Below are 24,563 nucleotides of genomic sequence, written 5' to 3'. Positions count from 1 at the left end.
CACCGCGACGCCATATGTCAGGTAGCTACCACGTGGGTGAGAAACGGTTGGAATATTTAATTGCAAACCTTTTTTTAACTAGAAAATGATTATTTCGAGTAATCCTGATATTATTTAGTCGAATTCAGAATCTTTGCATAGCGAATTTGTATTTTTTGCAAATATTTCAACCACGTGCTAGGGGAAATTCTCGTATCTTTGGCAGGTTAATCACTCGCACCTAATTCCATCCAATTTGCTGATTTTCACTATTTAAACAACTAAATTTGCAAAACTTTTGATATAAACTTGCTTGCTCACTTCTTATTGAGCTATTTATCACTCGATTTCAGTTGAAAACGCTTTTAATTAGCTTTAATTGAATGTCAAAGTTCTTACCTGCCAACATTAGAGGCACGCTGGAATTAGATGCTGTTCCCCTAGCTGCCTGACATATGGCGTCGCGATGTTCATCAAGCTTTCATAGCATGCTAAGGAAAATTTGATGCTTTTTGAGGGAAAACCGTTGATTCCGGAGACATCGGATTGTTTGCCGATGCGCCAGGTTTAGGAACAACGAATCCATATGCTCTCTTCGGGAAAAGTGTTCTCCAGACCATTCCCCATAGGCCTGACCATACCAGAAGTTGGCGCGTGATTTTCCCAGGCCTGAAGGAGCGTTTGAACAAAAAGTTCCAATTTCCCATAGTAATTCCCATGTAAACTTTAACCTCGATGCGCGCAGCCAGTTTACAACCAAATGAGCTGATATTTGGCATGAAAGTCCCTATGGGCATGCCCTACAAGGGGAACCATACTAAAACTTGATCCGAGAACTTTTTGAAAAACGTACCCACCCTAGTATACATGAAGGTGGGTTTATGAGGTCAAATTAAGCATTTCTTTTTTCGAATGATTTTATAGCCTTTCCTCAGTAAGGTGAGGAAGGCAAAAACTAGGAGAGCTGAATCGTTTATTTTAGCTCAAATAAATTCTCTTAAACTTCATTAAATTAAGCTAATAAAAATGATGCGCAGGGAATCTTTTTTGCCTTGGAATGTTGCAATTTTCTAACAAATATATGTTTTAATATGCTCCAAGCCGTTTTCAGAGTTCTGCAAAATTTCCATCCTATTTCGATGTTTTGTAATTGGCCTGCCACGAAATTTCAATAGTTTTGCCGTAAAAAATAATAAAAATAAAATAATAATAACGATAAAATTTTAAGCAATTGGAAAAATCCTTTCAAAAGCACCCGATTATGTTTTAGGGGTTAAAAATTCGAAAAATTGGTCAAAAATGGTTAAAGTCACCACTTTTTCTGAAAACTTTTTTGTAAAATTTTGAAAATTCGTCAAGAATACATACATACATGTATAATATTAAAATGAAAATACTGTAGGGGACACATAAACTTTGAAAAATATATTTGGAACGGCCTTAATGACCCCTAAAACGCCTACTTTGATTGAAAATTGAACACCAGAATTTTTTTTTCGCCCGCCATATGTTCAGAACGATCCGTGAAAGTTTTAAAACAACAAATCACGCCTATCCCCATAAATGTTTTCACTTCTGTTGATGTCATGTCAAGGCCTTTGCTAGTCAATGCCAAAAAAACCATTGTTGGATGTAAACTAAAATGTAATTTTGTTGGTAGGAGCGTGTTCAGCGAGCCTAATTACTACGTAACGAGAAATTAACAGAAAAAAATTCTTTCTTTTTTTGTACTATCCGGACTTTTTTGGGCCTACTTCCTGAAATCAAAGTTTGACCCGTCACTTGGCAAAATTCCAAATTAGAGCTAATTCTGACCACGGGAACCCCTCCCTCCAATCGCTTAAAGTTTGTATGGGAAAAATTGTCAAAATGTATGGAGAAAAGCATCTGTTTTAACTAAAATAGCAGGTTTGATTTGAGATAGTTTTTGGCACTAATAACTTCGCGGGAAAAAATCATAAAAATATGGTGTCTTCGGGAAAGTTGTTATAAATTTAATGAAGGTTCTACATCTGAGAAATGGTGAGAATCGGATAATTAAGGCGCGTTCCACAGGTAAAAAAGTAAAACAGTTACTTTTCTCAATACATTTTGACGATTTTTCCCATACAAACTTCAATCGATTTGAGGGAGGGGTTCCCGTGGTCAGAATTTAGCCTAGTGATAGGTCAAACTTTGATTTCACCTTTTTTTCCCCAAAAAAGTCCGGATTTGGACCACCCTACTGGACACAGGTTTTTATTGTTATTTCTTAAGTCAATTATTTATTCAGAATTTATGTTTACAACTAGTATTTATTTTTTTACATTTTAATTAAAAATATAGCTATATAGTTTTTATAAGCAGAGATAAGTCGTAGTTCAACTACTAGGGAATTTTTATTGAAGCTCTCCTTTTATCGAGCTTGGGAGTTAAGATGATAAAGATCTTCACTTGCTGAAATCAATTAAATTCTAGAATTCGCAAGAGAAGCTTTTTTTCGCATCTCTAACATTGATCAAACCAAGTACTGGCCGATTACTCATATCTCTAAATCATAATATTTAATTTATGCAATCACTGAAAAAAAACACTGCCAACGAAGCTTGCATATCGTTTATCATATTTCCTGTCAATCAAAACCATTGATTATTGATATCACGTGGTTTCCAACGGGCGCCTCCTTTTCAGATCAATACTTAGTATTTATAAACTACAATAAAAAGGGCCTTTCTTATCTCGAGAGTTTCTCGCAAGCTAATCTGTTGACTGTTGAAGTGTCCGGCTGACTCATAGCATCAAATTCAAAGGTATGTAGATTGAACTTGGTTCAGGGCGGTTCTGGCGAGACTGTTCAGCTTCAGCTCCGAGTCGTACTTTTTCTTCTTGAGCCAAACGCCCACCACGATGACCACGGCCCCGATCAGGGCAAGGGTTATGATGGTCAGGTAACTGCTGATGTAGCAGTCTGATATGACCATGGGTTCTGCTGGGGGCGTTGGGACTGTTGTGGTGAGTGTTGTTGTTGAACTCTCATTTAAGCTGAAGACGGATATTTCAGTTTGAAGGGTTGTTGGCTCAGTTGGTGGTTCGGTAAATTGGGCACAATCTACTACTGTTTTTGTTTCTATTTGACATTGAAATTTGTGCCAGCGTTCGAGTTTTTGAACTTCACACAACAACTGATCTGTGTTGTTCTCGAGGCACAACTGAAGCTTATCACTATTCGGCAGCTCGACATAAACGCTCACAAGTTGGTTGTTCTGTAGCCATAGCTTTTCGAGATTGCACATAAGTTGAAAGGCATTGCTCTGTACCGATTCGATGTAGTTTTCTTTAAGATCCAACTTTCGAAGATTTGGAAGTTTGGCGAACGTTTGTTCATAGATTACGGTGAATCCACACCCCTCACATTTCAGCTCTTTCAAGGTGCTACTGTAGAGAAACGGTTGATCTCCATCGACGTTGAGTTTCCGGTTGAAGCTGAGGTCCAGCTGTTCGAGATTTCTTAATCCTTCTACCAGTTCGTTGGGCAGCCGTTCCAAAAAATTGTGCTTGAGATCTATCAGTCGAAGCTCACTGTTCTCCCGAAAAGCAAGTTTTTCGATATCTGTAATCCGATTGTGGTTCAAAATGATCCGCACGAGTTTGGGCAAACCTTGCAGAGATCCTTTTAAAATTTTCTCAACACCACAATTCACGCACTGCAGTTCTGTCAGAGATTTAATTACGAGGAATGGTGATCCATCCGTAGGAAACCCCAAGTCCGGATTGTCGTTTAACAGCATCCCTTCTAATTGATAGAATCGCCGGAAGACATCTCGATCAATGTTTTCCAGCTGGTTATCGCACAGATCGATCACGATTTTGTCCCTGGCCAGCTTGCCAAGCGCCTCTTCCAGATTGGCGTCCGCAATGTTTTTCCTGCACAAATCCACTATGGGACTAACAAATTTAAATGTTTATAAGTTTAGGATTTCTAATTTTAGCAAATACTAACTCTCCATGTCCGAGTCCGAGTCCGCGAGCCAAAAAGCAAGCCAAAAGTGTGGCCGTCCAAAGGTACGTGTTCATCGTTAGATCAGATCTTACCAACTGACTCGCCTATATGCTAAGCACGCGACAAAACTGCATAAATCTGTAACTGATAAGTGTAATAGCTTCATCATCTTCCAGGTGGTGGTGTAAGGTTTTTTTGCTTGAGAATTGAACCTTTTCGAAGACATACGACTTTTATGTGCAAGTTTAAGATTAATTTACATAAAAAATACTTTTTTTTTGATTTCTTTATTTTTTTTAATCAACGACTGGATCCATTGAGTAAGGTCTACGCCTAAAATTGGATTTCCCAATAATTAGTGATTATTTAATCATGTAAAATGTACACAAACCAAATGTTTCCCAAAAAGTCTTTATGTGCTGTTACAATTGTGAAAGGAAGAAAAATGAAAAACGAAGAAGAATAGCAAAATCAACAGTGATGAGTGAAGGAAATATAAGGTGAAAATTAAGAAAACAGAAAACCCTATTTCAGTCGTTTCATCACTAAATCTCCGAGGAATTCAATTAGAATAGCTGCCAGAATTTATGCAATAAACGCCGGTACAAATCATAATTTGATGGTCCACACATCGCCGCCCAACACCCCAAACAGCTCTCCCCCCAGCAGCAGTGTCTGCAATCCTTTTTCCGTTTCGCGTGAAGGGCATTAATTTCAGACACAAACAGGAGATTCATCACTCCTGAAGAGTGCTTGAGCCCGTCACTTTCACACTACTCGGCCCCCTGTGTTGGCTGCTGCCGCCGAGTATGGCGCACATGTTCCCACTCACTCCGCTGCCTTACTTTGCACGGAAGTTGAGGCTTGTTCAACAGAACTGCGCAATGCCAGCGGTACTAACGAAAGCGTAAAGTGGAACTCGCTTTTCTCGCTGGATAATCGTGCCACATAAATCCAAGCTCATCCAGCCTGATTGTACTGAGGGGAAGGCTGCCAGCGATGGCAAATTACAGAAATTCTAATAATTTTTGTGTATTATTTATTTATCAAAATTAAAACTCTTCAATATTTTAGGACCAAATTTTTTATTCAAAAATCACACAATACCTTTGATCACTTAGAAATTTCAAGAACCACCTCGAGCCGAGTTTTGGCAAAGTTGTCGCCGAGCTTTCCACGCGTTGTTAAGGCCCGCAGAGTTTCTTCTGTTTCTGGCAGGAAATCGTCCCGTTTGGCCTAACAAGCACCTTTCTGGCCGTATATCAATTTGGGTGCTGTCCCCCCAGGAGAAGAAGCAGAACAATCTTCGTTCGGCGCAACACGAAAGCGGAATCGCCTGGGATCGCTGTTCTAACGACCAAAAAGATGGCTCGTATGCGATGAAAAACAGTGGAAAATTATGTCCACGTCAAGTTTCAAAATAAATTAATAAAGCTTTAAAATCTAGATTTTTAAGTGATAAACTTAAACTCCAGAATCGAAAAAGAAATTCCCTTCAAAAGCTTCAATCGATTCACTTCCCTTCTAAACCGGGGAGCTTAACCGAAATCGAGACCGATTAGGGTTTCCAAATCGGCTTTTCTACATCGATTTGGCGTGGGAACGCAATCCCACATACACAACACACACACACACACGAAAGCTCATTCACAGTCGCGAACACGAGAACGGAAAGCTCCTCACACAATCAGACAGACAGACACACGAAGTTGGAAATAAATTTCTCGCGAGATAAAATTTGTGTAGCGCGTTTTTTCTTTCTCCAAGCTTTTCGCTGGCTCAGCACATGCTTTTTGCTCGAGGTGTTTTTTTTTCGCAATTTCCTTTCATGTATGTGTGCTTGCAGGCATGTTTGTGTTTGTGCACGTGTGTGTGTGTACCCAGCGGCTTTTCGCAGAATTTTTCTTTCTCCAACTCTCGCTCGCTCTCTCTTTATGATGATGCTGTTATGTTTTTATAATAAAATTGAAACAAGAAAATGTAATCACAAAATGGTGCTTGTTTTCTGGTCTGTTTTTGTTTCCGTTTCCGTTAAAGTGAGCAGTCGAAGAAGAGTAGGAATACAAAATCTTTTAAAAAAAATGCTGAGTTAGAACGAACTCGTAGATGTATTGGTGCATTTTTTGAGTTTCTTTTATTTATGTGCGGACAGGGTTAGACCCGGTGTTAAAAGAAAAGATTATTCGCTTTTGTTTTGGATTTAACAGCTATCGTTGTGTGACCGGACTTTGTCGGATCAGATTAATAAAGTCTTGTGTGTTTTGAAAGCAATTAGAATTTTCAAATCGTTTGTTCTTTAAAGATAGAATTTAAAGGAGTCTGGCCTGGCCAATTCCCACAATCAATAATATTTTTATTTATTTTTTAAGTTTTATTTTGGAAGGTTGAAAATTTCTATGAAATTTTGCCTCAATTTACTTGGGATGAACATATTATACATGAAAAATACTAATGATTAACTAACACAAAATCTGTCAATATTGAGTATTTCTCTACGATTTTGCAAATGTTTTCACGATTTTTCAAATTATTTATTTTTTTAACTGGATGAAATTTTGTCGATTGATTCCTTATGTCGAAAGAAGCATTTTACATCATTTTACACTAGTTTTTTTACAAGTCTCCACACAATTTTGGGTTCTAGTCATACAAAATGGGTGTATACATTGAAGAGCTTTCTGATCGATTTGGTGTCTTCGGCAAAGTTGCATGATTAGGACAAAATAAAATATCAAAAAAATCAAAAATCAAATTAGTCGCTCTACAGCATTGCCTTGGCGTTCTCGATTGCGAGATTCCTACTCGAAACTAGGTGTCAGAAGGCTTGATTGTTGAGGCAATTGCAAACCTCTTTTTACACCTAAGCTTCCATCCACCCCGGGATTCGAACTGACGACCTTTGGATTGTGAGTCCAACTGCCTACCAGCGACTCCGCCGAGGCAGGACCCAGGGAGACGACTCCTACACCTGGACTGAGCTATCGACCTAACCCTTTAGGTTAGACCGGGGCCAACATTTACTTCCCTATTTGACGGAAGACGTGGTCTGGGATCGAACCCAAGCCGACTGGGTGAGTGGCAACCACGCTCACCCCTACACCACGGTCCCGGTTAAATAAAATAAAATATCACAATACGTCATTTATTATTTAGATTTAGAAGAAAAGCATTCCTGAAAAAAAAATTGAAAAGCTAATAAAATTGGGATTGGAATTAATAAAAATGTTTATTTTTTTTTTAAGTGTCACCTAATTAGCCTGTAATTATCATCTGATTTTTAAAGCTGACATTTTCGGTTCGATATTCAATTTAAAAAAAATGACACTTTTGCGAAAATGTCTTAAAATATTTCAATTTTTTTCAATTCGCTCAATAATATGAAATTAGGAAAATTATCATATTGAATAAATTTATAAATCAATTTCCAATTAGCCTGTAATTGTCATCTGACTTTTAGAGCTGAAATTTTCGGTTCAACTTTCAATTAAAAAAAATGACACTTTTGCGAAAATGTTTAAAAATATTTCAATTTTTTTCCAATTCGCTCAATAATATGAAATTAGGAAAATTATCATATTGATTTTAAAATTATTTTTTGACATGATCAGAAAACAGAACACTTTTTTAACATTGAGAGTTGGGCCAATAATTTCCGAGATATCATCAGTTGAAAATTTATTAAGTGACAATTAGAACAAATCATTTCAATCGATTCAAATATTTATAATAGAAGAGAAACGGGAGAAAAAGGAGATTCAGATTCAACGGGCCAAATTACAATGGAAGCATTAAGTTGGACAATTTTCGAATTTCGTTAGGGTGGTCCCATACACTTTTCCATTGAAAATTAGATATTTTCAAACTAAGATATCTAGAGTATAAAGAAAAATACCCCTGGGAATTTTCTGGCGTTTGAAGTGCTAGATTCCCTTTCGAATGCAAATTTGAAGTCATCTTTTAAACCATTTATTGGCTGACACTTCTGATCTTTGACTTCCAAATAAATTTGTTAAAAACGAAAATGTATTTTTTAGAAAACTAAAAGTGCTATAAAATTCACTTTCATCTAGAATTAAACACTGAATTGCTACGTTCAAATCTGATTTTTTAAAGTTTGCTCAGATGCTTACTCCAAATTTGGTCGTAGATACAAGATAAAATGTCGATGTCTTCAACAATTTGCAAGCTCAACAACTTTATAGACGCCAAACAAAAATATCGGATGTTTATTCTGGGTGAAATTTCACCAAATTGATTTTTCACAGATTTATAAATTTCTCAGATTTTTATAAATGAATAATAATGTGGGTTGTGTTTGGGACATTTTTGATTAAATCATGTTCAAAGAACAAATCCTATTATTTCGGCAGCTGTTTTGACGCGTCATAGTCGCCATCTTGAATTATGTCTACCCTTAACATAAAAAGGCATTTTTGAGGTCATACTGACCCAAAGTAAACAGTAGATGAAAAAATCGTGATTTGATTATCTGAAATCTTATTCTTGCAAGGAAACTCTAAAAACTTTTAAATTTTGAAGAAATGTTTGTCTTCTGGATAATTCTCCGCTAACTCACACAGCAGTTGTCCCGATCCCTCTTCGATTTCCTTGAAACTTTGTCCTAACTTTGTCATAATTTTTGTCTCTAATCACGAATCCAAGCTTCATTTTTCGATATCTCGCGACGGAATAGTGGTACAGTTTTCCCTTCCATCTATTAAATCTCGAAAAATTACGTGTTTTTCAATCATTTGCAACCTGCAATGGTGATGATACCGAAATTTGGTATCAAAGGGACTTTATGTAAAATTTTGTTTGATGATGTGCTCAGAATAGTAAAAAAATATCAATATTTCATTAGTCGATTGCAATTTTTTTTGGACATGTTCCTTTATAGAAATATTTATGAACTTTTCGAATCTGCAATAACTCAGAATAGTAGTTTATGCAACAAGTTGCAAAAAGAGGTTTTTTTCAGCACGAGTCGTACATTTATCCAACGAGGTTCACCGAGTTGGATAAATACGAAGATTGCTGAAAAAATCAAGTTTTGCAACGAGTTCCATACAACAATTTTTGCAATTCCCAAAAACACGCACTGAGTGAAATTTTATGTCAAATTTTCATGTATTTTGTCAATAAATCGTTTAAATCAAAAAAAAATTTGAAAAGTGTTACTTTTCGAAACAAGTGCTGAAAAGTTCAACTTTTCAGCACCCATTTGAAAAGTGTTTATTTTGAAAAGTGTTGCTATTCGATTCTGTTATTTTTGGTACAGAAAAGTAGGCTATTTCGTCGTTCAAGAATGACAGGAAAAGTAAATAGTTTCACGACGGAATTGCATTTAAGCCCATTTCAAAAGAGGTAAAACCAAAAATATAGTTTGCAGGCATCAAATTCGTTTTCCATGGAAATAAAAATTCTATTCTCTTAAAAAACTTTTTTTCTGAGAGATATATAAAAATCCAATTTTCCACACCCAACTAGGTCAATCCAGAATCGATTCAAAACTCACTTCAGCTGTGAACAAATTTGCTAAAAAAGCCCCCCCCCAAAATTCGCTCCAACAAAGCGCTTTTTCCTGTTCTACATACTATCAACGACCTTTACTGGATACGCGCGTAAGAACCGTTGACGAGGGTTTTTCTCCTGTGTCTACCAAAAGTGACATTAGGATCTCAACCGACGGGGTTGAGAAGAAAATCCTTTCTTTTTCCCCTCTCCCGTGCTCTTGTTGGGCTTCGCCAATTGAGCCTACTCAGTTTTGATCGACGCTGTCGAAGGGTCTCCCTCGTCATATTATAATTTTCACCCAACCGGAACGTAATTTGTCGAAAAAGAAACAGGATATCGATTGTGGGATTTGCTCCGGAATTTTGCGAAACAATATGCCTAATCTTATTACAATAGAGCTTATAAAAAGCAGCATTAAAATAGTACAATGAGAACAATACATAAAGCGGCTTTAAATGGCAGATAAAGAACCAACTTAGTGCAACACTTGGTCCGGCCCAACCAAATGCAGTTTAACCTGCAAACTTTGCCCATCCTCGTGTAAGATACAAAGTACAGAACGGTAGTAAAAAATAGTAAAGAATTTCGCAAACATTCTCCGAAGCACACCTGGGGGAAAAGTTTTCCATCTCATTCCTCCCCGAGTGCTCACGTTCATACGAATAGTTTTTTTTTCCTCACTCGCCAGATGAGCATACAAACACAGCCACACACACACACAAGCACGTGGAAATAAGTGGGCGGAAAAAAGAAAGTTAATAGCTTTTCCGCGCGTTTGCCTCCACTAGGCGGCGGAAAATTACAAAGTAGGATTATTGTGCATTAGGCTTTCAGAGCCATCAGGTTCCAGGTAGGTCAGAGGGACACGGGAAACCGAGCGGTGGAAATTTACGATGAATTGGAATCAAATTGGCAGTTTTGGAGGGGGAGCGGAAAAAGCGTAAACAAATTACGCAATTTAGCACGTAATTAGCGACTTTTTGAAAACCTCATTTGCGCAGATTGGAACCGAATCAACTCAAGTTTAATACAAAAAGTATACATTTTAAGGCTAGTCTGCAGATCGGAAGGAAAGGGGTCAAGAAACAGCTTTACGAACAGCAGAACAAAGGAGAGGGAGCGATTTCTTGGGGCTTTTCTTCACCCTCTCTGACTTGCTTGCGCTGCCGCTGCTTCCCATTTGACATTTTTCTTGACCGGTTTCTTCCGAAGTGCATACCTTACATTAAGCAGGAAGTTTTATTCCTTTATGGAAAAAGCTAAGAATTCTAATTATAATATTACACGGTGTGTTTTTTAGAACAAACTAATGATAAAAAATTGAGTGTGTCTGATATTTGGCACCGTGAAAGAAGGGCTCTTTCCCGACATTTTGCGGGGTATTCCGAAATATTTCGTCGGGGGTCTAGAGCAACTTTTTTATGAAGATTATTTTTCGATTTTATGGGATATTTGTTCAAAAAAAAATGATTTCACTCAAATTTCTTATGATTATGCCTTAGGGACTCTAACCAACTATATTCGACTAATATTTGACTTCCAATAAAAAAAAATCGAACCAAATTTACCAGATTATTTTTCGATTTTATGGGATATTTGTTCAAAAAAATTGATTTCACTCAAATTTCTTATGAATATGCCTTAGGGACTCTAACCAACTATATTCGACTAATATTTGACTTCCAATAAAAAAAAATCGAATTTCTAGCTTTCTTTGAAATTACCCCAAAATCCAAGCTGGAAACCCCGATACGACCGAAAGTAAATCTTTTCTTTGTACAATTTGTCATGAAATTACAGCAACACATTGCCCGGATACAAATTTGATCATTAAACAATACAAAACATAGATAATTTATTTAATAAACTGTTTATTACCCAATAGGTTCCGAAAATTATTTATTCATTCCTCTGCCGCATCACACCACTACATTTTAAAATATTTTAGAATCAATCACAGTGTAGAGAACAGTTTTCTGAACAAGTTTCATAAAGAAGTATCAGTTTGGGTTCAATATAAGCAGAGATGCGCCCAATTTCCTGAAATAAATAGTGCCTTTCTTCCAAAATTTCTTAATTTGACTACCTTTAACATGATGGGCACTGCCTACTAAGATGATTTTTATGATGATAATATTTATTGAAACATAAAAATTACAACAAGTTTTGACGAAATTCATGAAAATTATTCTATAGCAAAACTCAGTAGACCCCCCGACGAAAGGTAGTTAAATTAATTTTTAATTTTAATAATTTGTAAAGTTTTGTGACATAATGTTGTAGATAAGGTATGTGAAACCTAAAAATTTTCAAAAGTGTACAGAACAGCAGCCACGGAAGCAAAACAAATTGTGTAGTTCGAAGAAGTTTTTTTGTGCAGAAATCCATATTTTTATTTTTTGGTTTGAAGTGAACCAGTGTTGGTATTCTCGCGCTCACGCTAGAAAAAATCCTCTCTCTCGAGTTCTCGCCGCGAGTCTCGAGCTGCCGAGAGAAACTCACCGATTGCCCGGGCTTTCTCGCGAGCCAGAATTGTCCGTTCGTGAGAAGTTGAACGTGTTAGAAACGAACCAAAAACAACACAGCGATTGAACTTACACCTCTATACCATCGCCTGGTTCGCATTCATAAGCCTGATAAACAAATTGCTAGCTTTGGACGAACGGATAGCACGAGGCGCTCGCGAGAAGAAAAAAATGCGAGCGCGAGCGAGAAGAGAAAAATACTACAAGTTCTCTCGCTCGCGAGCGCGCGAAATCCTTCTTCTCGCTCGAATTCCAACACTGAAGTGAGCATTGTTATGTGCCCTTTTGTGTTTTTTGTAATTTTGTCAATAGGAAATTTGCTATCAATCTGATACATAGAGGGCATGTAGGGAGGATACTATTACAATAGTGGAATAATCTCGAATATTTATGTTTGGGTTTTGTGTCCTAATGAAATGTTTAGCTCGAATTCATCAAGCAAAAAAGCCCAAAACACACTAAAGATGCATTCCTAACACCGGAGTGGTACACGTGGTCACGTCCGTGTCACAAAACCTCATGCAATTCAAAACTTTGGTAGTGGGATGAAACCTCCAGAAACCCCCTCAACCGAATCGAAAACCGAAGAATTCGGACCAGGCCTGGGGTGGACCCGAAAGGCGGGGTTCACAATTATTTATGATGCAATTCTGTCAAACGTGCATCCCGGGCCCGATGTCGAGGTCGCATAATCCGGCAATCTATTCTTTTCCTGGGAGGCCGGAGTACTCGGTTCAGGTTCTGTGGCCAGCACTTTGGCCAGGCCTTTGTGGTCGTCCGGTCATTGGGCATCACCGGGGCGTCATCGTCTTGTTTGACTGGGAGCGAAGCCAAAAAAGCTGGGTCTGTGTGTGTTGCTGTATTTCAAGAGGGAATGGGCTGGATGCCTTGTTGAATAATCCAATTCATGAGGAGTGCAGTTCGAGGCAGAACGTGTGCCCTAAATATTGAAGAAAAACGACAAGCTGGAAGATTAGTGGACCCGGGACTTGGACCTTGGGCGAGGCCGTTAAGGTTATGCAGATGTTCTGCCGGGTAGTTGGCAGTGCTCCAGAAGAATTAAAACTTCATGGGCTCGCATTAGAGTACTGAATTTATTGATAGTTCATGCAAAGCAGAGATATTTCATTTAGGAACAAGACAATTTGCAAATTTGTATAATCTCTATAGTTGAAGGAAACAATTTAAATTTACTCAAACACTAAACGGTTCACTGGAATTTTGTTGTTAAGGTTGTAACTTTATTGAGATTGTATCCCATTTCGACTTCGCCGAACTCCATCCCTAAAGGCTACCATTGATCCGGTTCGCCGAATTCCTTCGACGTGATTACCAAATGAACCCAATAATCCTCATTTTCCCGTCAAATTTCCCAGCAAAATTCTTTTAAAGTCCAAACTAGCAAGCCCATTAGCTTGCCTAACGGAGAGTTCATAACCAGGGATTTAATTAATTTTCCTCAGCCTGAGGTCCCCCTTTTTCTTCCTTAAATACCTTGTTGGTGACCCTGGCCTCTTGGTTTGTTGCTTCCCAGCCAGCCAGCCAGCAGCTTCCGGCAAGCTTAACTTTACAACAAAGCTCCTCCAGGAAAGTGGGAAAACCGGCGGCGAAACTTTTCATGTTTACGTAGCGAGAGAAAAAAAGGGCCCACACTGCCGTTGGAAACCGTTTTTCACACCGAGGGTTGGGCCAGGGTGGCAGATTACTGTGAAAACATTTTCCACGCAATAAAAACACCACGTGTTTGCAAATAAGGGTTGGATTTGGGGGAAGGAAGTGGAAACTTTATGCGGGTCGAAGTCAGGATTAAATAACACAAAGTGAGATGATATTTTTGATCACATTTTTTGAATGATTATAAATCTGTGTTTTCAAAAGTATTTTTAACAAAGAAACGAGCAATACATGATTATTATACTTTACAAAGTGTGATAACGATTCCGTAAATTTAAAGCTTCAAGTCAATTTAAACATGTTTACGATTCATCATTGAATGAGACTCAATCAGAACTCCAATGGGAACTTATGCTAATGCAGATCGAACTCTGCTGATTGGCAACGACCCCCCACGAGAGAGGTACTTAAGATTGATAAAAGTGGGAAAATTTATACCCTTCGCAAAAAGGTCGCCGCCACTTCGACCCCCAAAAGGGAAATACCTGCGCCATAGTTAGTTTTCCACGCCTTTTTCCCCAGCAGAGATTCCAACGACCCATTTAATGAGGCACTCCTCCGAGTGGGTGGAATTCCCCATTTTCACGTTCATCTAGGGGCAATATTCGGCGAAATTTGGGACGGTTCGAACGGTAGGAATTTTTATGAAGTGTGAAGAAATAAAATCTCTGAATTTTAAGTACTATTAGCATAAGCCTGAAAGCCTATATCGAAGGAAGGTGTGAGTGTGTATTTTCGATTGCTGGCCTGCGGGGATTTTGGAGCTATTTTCGAAGAGGTAGTCTCGAAACGGTATCAATTATGCTAATTTAAAAGCTTTCTAAAAGCACAGTTCCATCCAAACGCCATTAGTTGCTACGAAAGCATAACTAGTTGAATAATTCAACGTCTCAGGCAAAGCAGCGAGTAACCGCATGGATTGCGATTCCCAACTTCATTAAGGTTTCCATTTAAAGTTAATTTCACCCCGGAAGTCCTCAAAAGATGCAACCACCACGCATTGTCCACTTGACTTGGCCCGTTGCAATTACGCAATCAGCTTGTTAATCTTCGCTGATTGAGTTTGGCTCCTTGATGTCCATCATAATTCCAATTATTCGCGTCACGTGCCCGGGATTCCTGGCGTCCTCGGAGCCACCTGCCACGATGGTGCTGGTAAACAAGAGTGTGTCTTCTTCCCTCTGATCTGAACGTGTATCAGTTCGTCCTGATTTGGCCGGAAACGATACACGATATTTCGTTCCGATTTCCCCAAACCCCCCTCCACCATCTTACTTGTTTACCTTCATCAAGCAACGGGAAACGTGTCCACCCAAAGTCACGTTACTCGCGCAGGAAGGTCTTGAGGTGGGGGTGAGGAAGAATTCCACACGCAAGACAAATGGCTCCGGCATGACAATGCCGAAAATTGTATGGCAAATAAGATGATTAATGGTGGACATGGGGCTTGGCCCCGTTTTCCGAACTCCTTCCAGCATGAAGAGACGGATCGAGAGCTAAATGAACTAACGTGAATGACTACGATGGGTTCGACGACGATGATGATGGTGATGAGGAGAAGAGCTGGTGGGGTGGGACAATGTTTTGACCGACATTTGTGAAGGAGCTATTGAGAAGGAAATTTATGATTATGTCTCTGGGAGCTACGGATTAAATCAATATTCATTGGATGTTGTTTAGGAAAACGGTTCCATAAGTTTATATGACCACAATTAAAGTGAATCGTTGAGAACTATAAAATTTTACGAAAATTTTAGGGTTCGAAGTTAGACTTGTTTTGAGTGACTTTGCCAATGTTTTTGAAAATGTATTTTTTCTGGGTTCAACTTTGGCTGTGTTTTCCGCTAACATTTTCTATATTTCATGCAAAAATAACTATAGAATTATTTTGTACTTTCCCAGACTATGCCTCTACGCACTTTTTTACAATTTTAATTATAATGTTATCAGTTTATAGTGGAACAAGCACTAAACAAGATAAATGCAAAAAAAAATGAAACAAACAGAGTAAAGTTTGACCTTGTTCTTAGGAACAAAAAGTAATTTAATTTTTTAACTGATTGTTGACCATTAGGGTGGGTCATTTTTTTCGAAAGTGCTCGGATTCGGCTGAAATAAAGACCATATTGTAGAGAGGACCCATAGGGACTCTCATACCAAATTTGAGCTCATTTGGTTGAAAACTGGCTTGTCGCTCGGGGGTTAAAGTTTACATGGAAATTCCTATGGGAAATGTGTGATTTTACTTCAAATGCTCCTACAAGCTAAGCGACAAACTTTAACCCACACTTACACTAGGTAGCCGTGTCGGGGGTGGTCCAAGGAACATTTTTCTCTAAGGGTTCATGGTCATCCGTTCAACCCTGAGCTTGCGCAAAGCCGAAACATCCGGTAACGCCGGAATTCTTCAAAATCTCAGGTTTAACGGTCGACGCATGCTACGAAACTATGATTGACGTATCGGAAACACGACGCCAAACGTCAACATACTAAAGTTGAAGCACGAAACAACGGTTCGCCGTCGATTTCGCTGCAAATCCATCGCAAGTCAGTGTCCGGAAGTGTGCTGCAAAAGAAAGTGACCAGAACGACAAAATCTTAGAGCGTACCCGCAGGCACCATAAGCAGCATCAACCGAAAAAAAGTTTCAAGTTGGGGGAAAGAAAAGCAGAGTTTGAAAAAGAAAGTCTCGAATCGGTAAGTTCAACTAATTGAACCTTGAACTTAAAAAGCTTAAAATAACCGTCACTTTTATTTTCGCAGATACGAGATTGGCGAAATTTTGCATATATTTTTCGGAAACACCTCAGCCGGAACAGGTCCCTGAACCTATTGAGATCACCACTCTACGAACCTCCCGGAAACGATGATCAGTCAGTCATGTCGTAAGAACGCAAAGATAAACACCGTCATCATTGACAGCTCGCTGCCTAACATCGTGGACAAAATGCGCGAACAACCGGCAGCGGTCGGAGACCTGAGCATCCTGGAAGTGGGAGCTGCGAGGGGGATTATACCATAAGGGGGAGGAAAGCGACCATGCCGACGCGGAAAGCTTCATCGGCAGTTCGTTTCAAAGGGCGTTCCCGGGAGGCAAACCGGCTGTAGCCAGGACCGTGCAGTTAACTTGATCAAACCGCCGTACATGATGTAAACGATGGCCACCAACATATCCGTGCGGGATGTGGATCGGTAATAGTCACTTCCTGGACGGGGATCGTGAACTGGTGATGGAGGTTTTGGTTTTTTCGCGTCACACACGGAATAGAATTTACGAATGTAATTATTATTTTTGATTGAAATAAATTATAAATATTAAGCAGTTTATTCTTGAGCACCTTCTATAAAAGTGATTTATTTTATTGTCTTTCGAGCGGATTAGTTTCTAAACATCTTCCTCGACTTCCCCCAGCACTTGCATCTGCTTTCGCTTGACCTTTTGGATGGCGGCATTCGTGGTCGATTCCTCGTCAATTTTCACACGGCACATTTGCCCCCAGCGATGCCGGAAGTGCATCGACATGTGATTTGCAAAGGAGGTCAACTGTCCGCCGCCGGGTTGAACAAGGTTGTAGGCTCCTTATTCCTCCATTGATGTATCTTGTCCAATCGCCATTATCCACTTCTGATCTCGCACAGACATTCCTCGCTATAAAAACTTCCCATGCCGTTGGTCTCAGCCCAAATTGTTCCGGAACGTATCACCTTATCCCGCTATTTACTGGAAGTGGATGTACGCAATGATGTGAAGTATTGTGAATACAAAGAGACGAGTTGTTCCTTTTAATTCCGCTAATATATAGCGGAATTAAAAGGAACAACTCGTCTCTTTGTATTCACAGTAATGCATTCTGCTAAAACGCTCAACCAAACCACAATGTGAAGTATTCTCGCTCAACACTGCGGCCACTAGCCAATTGTTAAGCTCCAACGGGGGGTTTGTAAATTTTGGTGGGTAATTGTGTTGACGTTTGGCGTCGTGTTTCCGATGCGTCAATCATAGTTTCGTAGCATGCGTCGACCGTTAAACCTGAGGTTTTGAAGAATTCCGGCGTCACCGGATGTTTCGGCTTTGCGCAAGCTCAGGGTTGAACGGATGACCATGAACCCTTAGAGAAAAATGTTCCTTGGACCACCCCCGACACGGCTACCTAGTGTAAGTGTGGGTTAAAGTTTGTCGCTTAGCTTGTAGGAGCATTTGAAGTAAAATCACACATTTCCCATAGGAATTTCCATGTAAACTTTAACCCCCGAGCGACAAGCCAGTTTTCAACCAAATGAGCTCAAATTTGGTATGAGAGTCCCTATGGGTCCCCTCTACAATATGGTCTTTATTTCAGCCGAATCCGAGCACTTTCGAAAAAAATGACCCACCCTATTGACCATACTTATTTTTTTATAAATCACACATGCCAACAAATAAACTAGAGAAAAAATACTGAACATTAGAGTGATGAGTAATAAGCAATGCGATGAGAAAAATCGGTTGATTTACCTAAAAGTATTTACCGGGTACCTACATAAAACGTATAAACAAATCACATTTTTTCTAAAGAATCACACAAAACTGTATAAAAATATCATACAAAAATAAAAAATATCAAAAAAGGACATAATTTTTTAATTTAATATTTCAGCGTCAGTAAAATTTTATATATTTTTTTTTCCTTTTGATTTTGTAAATATTTTCAAAACTCTCATGAAAATTGTAAGCGTTGAAGCCTTGAGCCTTGTCAACACCTAAAGGAAACCCTAATTAAATGTTATAAAATCCATAAAATAAGTAAATAGAGATTTGTTGAAAAAATAACTAAATTTGCAATAAGTACCAGGCAGAGATAACAAAAAAGTTTGCAATGGTATGTTACTTATTTTGATTTTTTTGTTTTTGTCATTTATAGCCAGTCACACTAGTTAACAAAATTTAAAAAAAAAAGTGCTGAACTTTGTACATGGGTTTTCAAAGGGTAATTTTGAGTAAAAATCTTGAAATATACGAATTTGCTAAATAAAAATTGTTAATATTACCAGGTAGATAATTCCGATTTCAGATCTGTTTCTTACATAAGAAAACAAATGAAATGTACTTAATTTCGTCTGAACACCGTTTTGATGAAACTCTTTTCAAACAATAATTCCTTTATTTTAGGCCTATTTAAGTTTTATTTAAGGTATTTTTCAGAATTATCCCACACTGAGCAAAACTCACAAGGCGCATCGAAGTGTTTCGCACATGATCTGGCCTGCTGTATCAATCGCAAAACACTTGAAATTTCGGTGACTGACCATAAAATAACTTCAATAGCCAAGCACTTGAATTTTAAATGGTGTTGAAAAATAATACGTTCAAGCGATATACAAGTTCTCGCTTGCTAGTCGTGCACGCTACCACTGCGCCGGCCGACCAGTTGTAAACGTCGCGCTAAAATCAATCAGTGAAACACATTAAATTCAAGTGGAAAATCACGTTGACATTGAATAGTGCCTGTTTTGGGTAGATCTTAAAATTAATTTCAAGTGTTTTCCTCATCACTTTAAAAAGTTCAAGACAGTGGGGCAAATTCATGAACAAAACACTTGAAAAGCTTGAGCCACCCGAATGAAATTAACTTGTCATAAAATACCAAAAAGTCAATCGCCCAAACACTTGCATTTGATAGCGGTTTGGATTTGATATTGAAACACAAACTAATTAAATCTATGAAGTGGCTTTATTCAATCATTCAAGTGTATGGGCACTTAAATAAAACGTGTGGCGTATTTTCAGTGCACGATTTTTTAATGTAAAAACAAAATTAGTAACAGAAATTACTAATTTTCATTGAAAAATCTTTTAAAATGTGTAAACTATTACGAATACATTGTATAACTTTTAAGTCGAGGGAGGGGGAGGGAAACAAATAAAAAAATATAAAAATTTAAATAACAAGTCATGGTATTAACGTTTAAATGAAAAAGTGTTTCAAAATGCATTTTACACCTGCCCAGTTGATTTGCAATCATTAGTTTTCAAAATATCCAAGTATACTGGAGATATTTTTTTTTTTTGCCGAAAAAAAACTTTTTGCGGTACTGTACATTCGAATTTCACAAAAAAACGAAAAAAAATTATCGATCTCAGACAGTTAAATATGGTTTAAAACGCGGGAAAATGCATTTAAAATTGTTTTCAGTTGATTAGATATCTGTTTCCTTTAAAATTTGGAAGTTTTTAGAAAAAATATTTTTTTGCCCCCTGATTTTTCGGAGCGATTTTGAAAAGGGGGCGACATAAACTTTGAAAAATATTTGCAACGTCCTAAGTATTATTCAACCTTGAATTTTCGTACCACAGATCGGAGAAAAAAACATTTAAGAAATATTTTTTCATAAATTCATTGAATTTAAAAAAATGCCTATTTGTGAAAGAATCATAAGACTAGATCTCGAGAATTTCGAAAAAACTGTTTAAATTTTAGTAGTTTTTTTTTTATTTAGGTGGAAGGTTCAAATAAGTAATTTTGCATAATAAATTTTTCTGTTTTCAAATTTGTATCTTGAGAAGAAATTTTCTGGACGATTTTGGTGTTTTCAGCAAAAACATAGTATATGTTCCGAACTATTCGGAGAAAATAAGAAGATGAAAAAATATGATTCATTCGTTTTTTTTTCATTTTTTGATATGCTGGAATAGACATAAGGTCCCAACTTTTGTGCTATACGGTATGACCATTTGACAGACGTTTAGTTTTTCGCAAAGTCATAAATTAAAAAAAAAGATTTTTAGAAGCTCAAAAGTTGACGATTTTTGTTTGACATATGAAAAATGAAAACAAAAAATCATAGGGAATAAAGTTTGTCAAAATCGAGCTTTTTGTTATAAAAAGATATTTTTTTAAATGGGTAATTCTTTCCATATACAGTGCAGACCCGACAGTCCGAAGCCTTGGAACAAATCACCTCGGATAAACGAATCTACAGAAAATCAAATCAATTTAAAAAAGTTTTTTTCTCTGTCTAATTTTTGATTTTCGATATTAAGTATGACCCCAAATCTTATCTCAAGTGATTTTGAATTCTTAGATCCAAGATGGCGGCCAAAATGGTGGATATTGAACAATTTAAACAAAATATTTCGTAATTGGACAGGCAATCAACTATTCTTAATTCAAAATGGGATCACAGAACTCGAATTTGATGTAAGAAAAAATAAAATAGGCATAAAATGTAGAAGTAAGAAAATTATAAAATAGACAAAAAATATTTTTTTGTTCATGATTCAATTGTCCTAAGTCCCATACAAACCTTCGTATAATCGAACTTCGGATATTTGAGTGTAGACTGTACCATTTTATCCATATAATCCTAATCATAACCTACAACTTTGCCCAAGACATCAAATCGATCATCATCCCTTCTAGAAATACTTGTATGGAGTATCCCTTCTAGAGATACTTGTAGGGAGAAACCAATGACAACAATTGCGTCGTTAGATTAAACCCCCTTTTTTAAAATTGAAATCTATTCATCAGCTTTAAGTTAAAAGAGAAAATAACCTTTTACCATGGATTCCGTAAAGCATTTCCATCGTGTTTGCAAGCATTACGATGATGAAAACATCATTTGCATTTACGACCACCACCAAAACGCCTCCCCGAATACGTGGTGCCCCTTAGGTCTTCAGCCAAACAGTATAATCCCTGTCCCTCACCGAAAGCCGACCCAAATATGAAGTTGGATTTATCCAGATCGTCCCCACACCCTCGAACACGACTTCATCAACGAAAACACGGTCCGGGGCTAGCGCCTGTCAGTGGATTTTATTGCCTCGGCCACCCCGAAATCCCGATTCAGGCGGGGTCAACCCCGTTGAGCTTTTCATCTTGAAACGCCGTTCCGGAACCAAGAGAATGAAGCTATACTGGGTTGGTGGCGAATCTGATCGGAGCTTTTTTTTGTTTCCTCGTGGCATGTAAGGACCGACCGTCATCTGAAGGATGATGTCCTCCTCCACCATTGTTGGTCGCCGTCGTTGCGTGACGGAGTTTATGATGATATGGTGGAAGTCCGTAGACGGCGGCGATGGTGACAAATTTTTGGTCAACCCGGGCTTGACAGTGGTCTCATGATGGATGAGCACAGGGGGTGGTTTTGGCTTTGGAGGTTAAATGTGGGTTTCTAGGATTTGTGTTGGTGATTTTCAGGGTAATTGTAAAATATCAATTAAATTATCCTTCGTTGAAATTTCCCTCATAATCACCATCATTGATGCTCATCATGTTAGCTTTCCATCAGCCTACAAAGTTTTGCTACTCGCTAATACCTTAATTTCGCCGGAGCTCGCTTCAAACTTCATAATTATGTTTTCGCGAGCGGAAAATATTCCCAGCATCGCGAGCCCCATGTTGACCATTCAGCTCAGCTGCTGCAACAAATTTCCCCCCAAAACTCCCCTCCAAACTCGCTTAATTACAACTTCTATCTCGCTTTTCATAAATTTAATTAAAGAGCCCGAGCAAAAATCCAGATCCAAAAGGAGTAGGCCAGCGAGCAGACCCTCCGGCCGAGTCGTTCCTCGGCAGTTCAAGAAAACAAAACGACGAAAGTCCGCTTCTCCGCCTTGCTGCTCCCACTTATACCAAAAACGACCCATAGTAAGAACCCAACACTCGGGATCCAAGTTGGTCCCCACGGTGGTGGAGGAGGGTAGTAATTTCCCGCCACAAACTTTCCCAGCAAGTTCGACCTACCCAGGTCTGCTCGCCTACAACCGTTCGGGATTCTCCTCCCCCGGATGGCCCCAGCGCAATATTCCCCCAAGCGGTGTCCGGAGTAAAGTTTATAATTGATTTTTTATGTAAATTGTGCTCCATAATATGCTGAATAATCCATCATTCGAATCCCACCGGTAACCGACCTCGTTGGCCGTCTCCGGGGGCGTATCCCAAAGCTGAGAGGTACCTGCTGTCTGCGATAAATGGACAACTGTGATTGCTGAATAATAAAAAAAACAGTTGTTTCAAAATTTTCCATTCAGGACTGCGAACCATTTCATACAAATCAACAGATGGCGCTATCAGAACGCAAAACTTGTCCACTTGTCTATGGTCCTACATTAGATGCTCGCACAGTGTCTTGCGAACCTTCGTGGTGAACGGACACTAGAGCTGCGGTATTTTTTACTACCTAAGCTCAGAGTTATTTCAAAACAAAATTCACAGTCTTTTTAAAGACTACCTGAGTTATTTTCCAAAATTCTAAACAGTCTTTTCAAGACTAACCCCACCTGAAATTTTGTTGTATTTTACAAACAAAGCCATCTTTTAAGAGAACTTTGCTTGCAAAATGCGTCAAAACAAAGGTAAACGCAAATCTTCTGAAGATTTGGTCGTTACGTCGGTGAAGCGTTTGAACGCTAAACCGGCTAACGGAAACAGAAAAAGAAAACAGCCTCTTCTGAGGTCTGATTCTGATTCTGAATGTGAGGTCAATCCTCCAATTCCATTGACAAACAGTTTCGGTGTTTTATCCGAAACTGATGACAAGGAACCTTCTCCTCGTACTGAGCCTTCTGCCGTCGAGAAACGAGTAAAGCCTCCGCCAATTGTAGTGACTTCCGTCTCCGATTTGGCCAGCTTTCGAACGCAACTGAAGAATTGCAAGGAAACTTGCAATTTGAAGGTTTCGTTCCAGCTTGGTCGAAGAGGAGAATGTCGCTTGTTGACGGAATCTTTACAAGATCACCAAACTTTTGTTGGTTATTTGAAAACCACAAACACAATTTCTACACGTATGAGACCAAGAATGCTCGTCCATTCAAGGCGGTCTTGAAAGGTCTCTCCAACGACTTGTCGGTGGATGAGATCAAAAACGAACTTAAGGTGTTGCTTGGCTTTGCCCCATCCCAAGTAATACCGATGAAGAAAAAATCAAACGGGAATATTTCTCGCTTTGGTTTGACTTCACAATTTTATCTGATTCATTTCAACAGAAATGAAATCAACAATTTGAAACTTTTGGACAAAGTACAGTTTTTGTTCCATGTACGGGTGAAGTGGGAGCATTTTAAGAAACATGGCGGTAATGGCCAGAATCTGACCCAGTGCCGGCGTTGCCAGGCATTCGGTCACGGTACTGATCATTGCGCAATGGTTCCAAAATGCATGGTTTGCGGGGATTCTTCTCACGACAAGGACAATTGTCCCGTGAAAGAAATCGCCCAATTTAAATGTGCAAATTGTGGTGGAAATCACAAATCAAATTTCTGGGATTGCCCCATCAGAAAAAAGGTTTTGGATTCTCGTGCTAAGCATCAGCCGAAATCCAAACCGAAATTTTCTCAAAGTCAGGTTGTACCTGCATCTTTAAATCAAACGTTCGTGCTGTCTCACTCGAACAATGCTAGAAATACCCCTACCGTGGAAAAGTTAGGTAACAACAATGGCATTTCTTATGCTAACGTCGTTTCGGGTTCGGGTTCATCCACGAATTTTAAATCCTCTACCAATTTTCAAATTGGGCAGGTACCTCAAATTTCATTTGAAAATTTTTCTGCTGGCAACGCTTTGGGATCTTCTGATCTCGGCGATGTTACGTTTGAAAAATGACTTTTTGCAAAACTCACTGTTTGGTTTGATTCAAACAATGAGTAATGCTACATCCATGATGGAAGCAATCCAGATTGGATTAAAATTTGCGAATGATGTTGTTCTTACCCTGAAGTTTAATCATGGATCTAAGTAATTCCATCAATATTATGAATTTTAATGCTCGCTCTTTAAAAGCGAAAGAAAATGAATTTTTCAACTTTTACGAGTTCATAACGTGCATGTTGCTGTTATAACCGAAACATTTTTAAAAACTGGCACTTATTTGAAAAGTGATCCAGATTATAAAGTTATAACTAATAACCG

The 24,563-nt window shown here is 38.5% G+C and overlaps 2 protein-coding genes across 3 annotated transcripts in view; both read right to left on the bottom strand.

The window, feature by feature from the left end:
- LOC6031035 overlaps positions 1-24,563 on the bottom strand; it is a 260,819-nt gene that overhangs the window by 173,516 nt on the left and 62,740 nt on the right. The gene's annotated exons all lie outside the window — the stretch shown is intronic.
- Positions 2,424-4,032, bottom strand: LOC6031036 (leucine-rich repeat-containing G-protein coupled receptor 4). Its single transcript, XM_001841836.2, has 2 exons — positions 3,959-4,032; positions 2,424-3,903 (listed from the first exon to the last, which is right to left on the bottom strand). Exons 1-2 carry the CDS (start codon positions 4,030-4,032, stop codon positions 2,763-2,765), a joined length of 1,215 nt encoding a protein of 404 aa, XP_001841888.1. The 3' UTR covers positions 2,424-2,762.

This window comes from Culex quinquefasciatus, chromosome 3, assembly GCF_015732765.1.
Source record: "Culex quinquefasciatus strain JHB chromosome 3, VPISU_Cqui_1.0_pri_paternal, whole genome shotgun sequence".
In the NCBI taxonomy this organism is placed as follows: Eukaryota; Metazoa; Arthropoda; class Insecta; order Diptera; family Culicidae; genus Culex; species Culex quinquefasciatus.
The sequence above is the reverse complement of the archived record's forward strand: the minus strand, read 5'-3'. Positions and strand labels throughout refer to the sequence as shown.

Coding starts and splice junctions, on each gene's coding strand:
- LOC6031036 (XM_001841836.2), bottom strand. CDS start 4,032: ATGAACACGTACCTTTGGACGGCCACACTTTTGGCTTGCTTTTTGGCT. Junction 3,904..3,958: donor CTCGGACTCGGACATGGAGA/GTTAGTATTTGC, acceptor TAAATTTGTTAG/TCCCATAGTGGATTTGTGCA.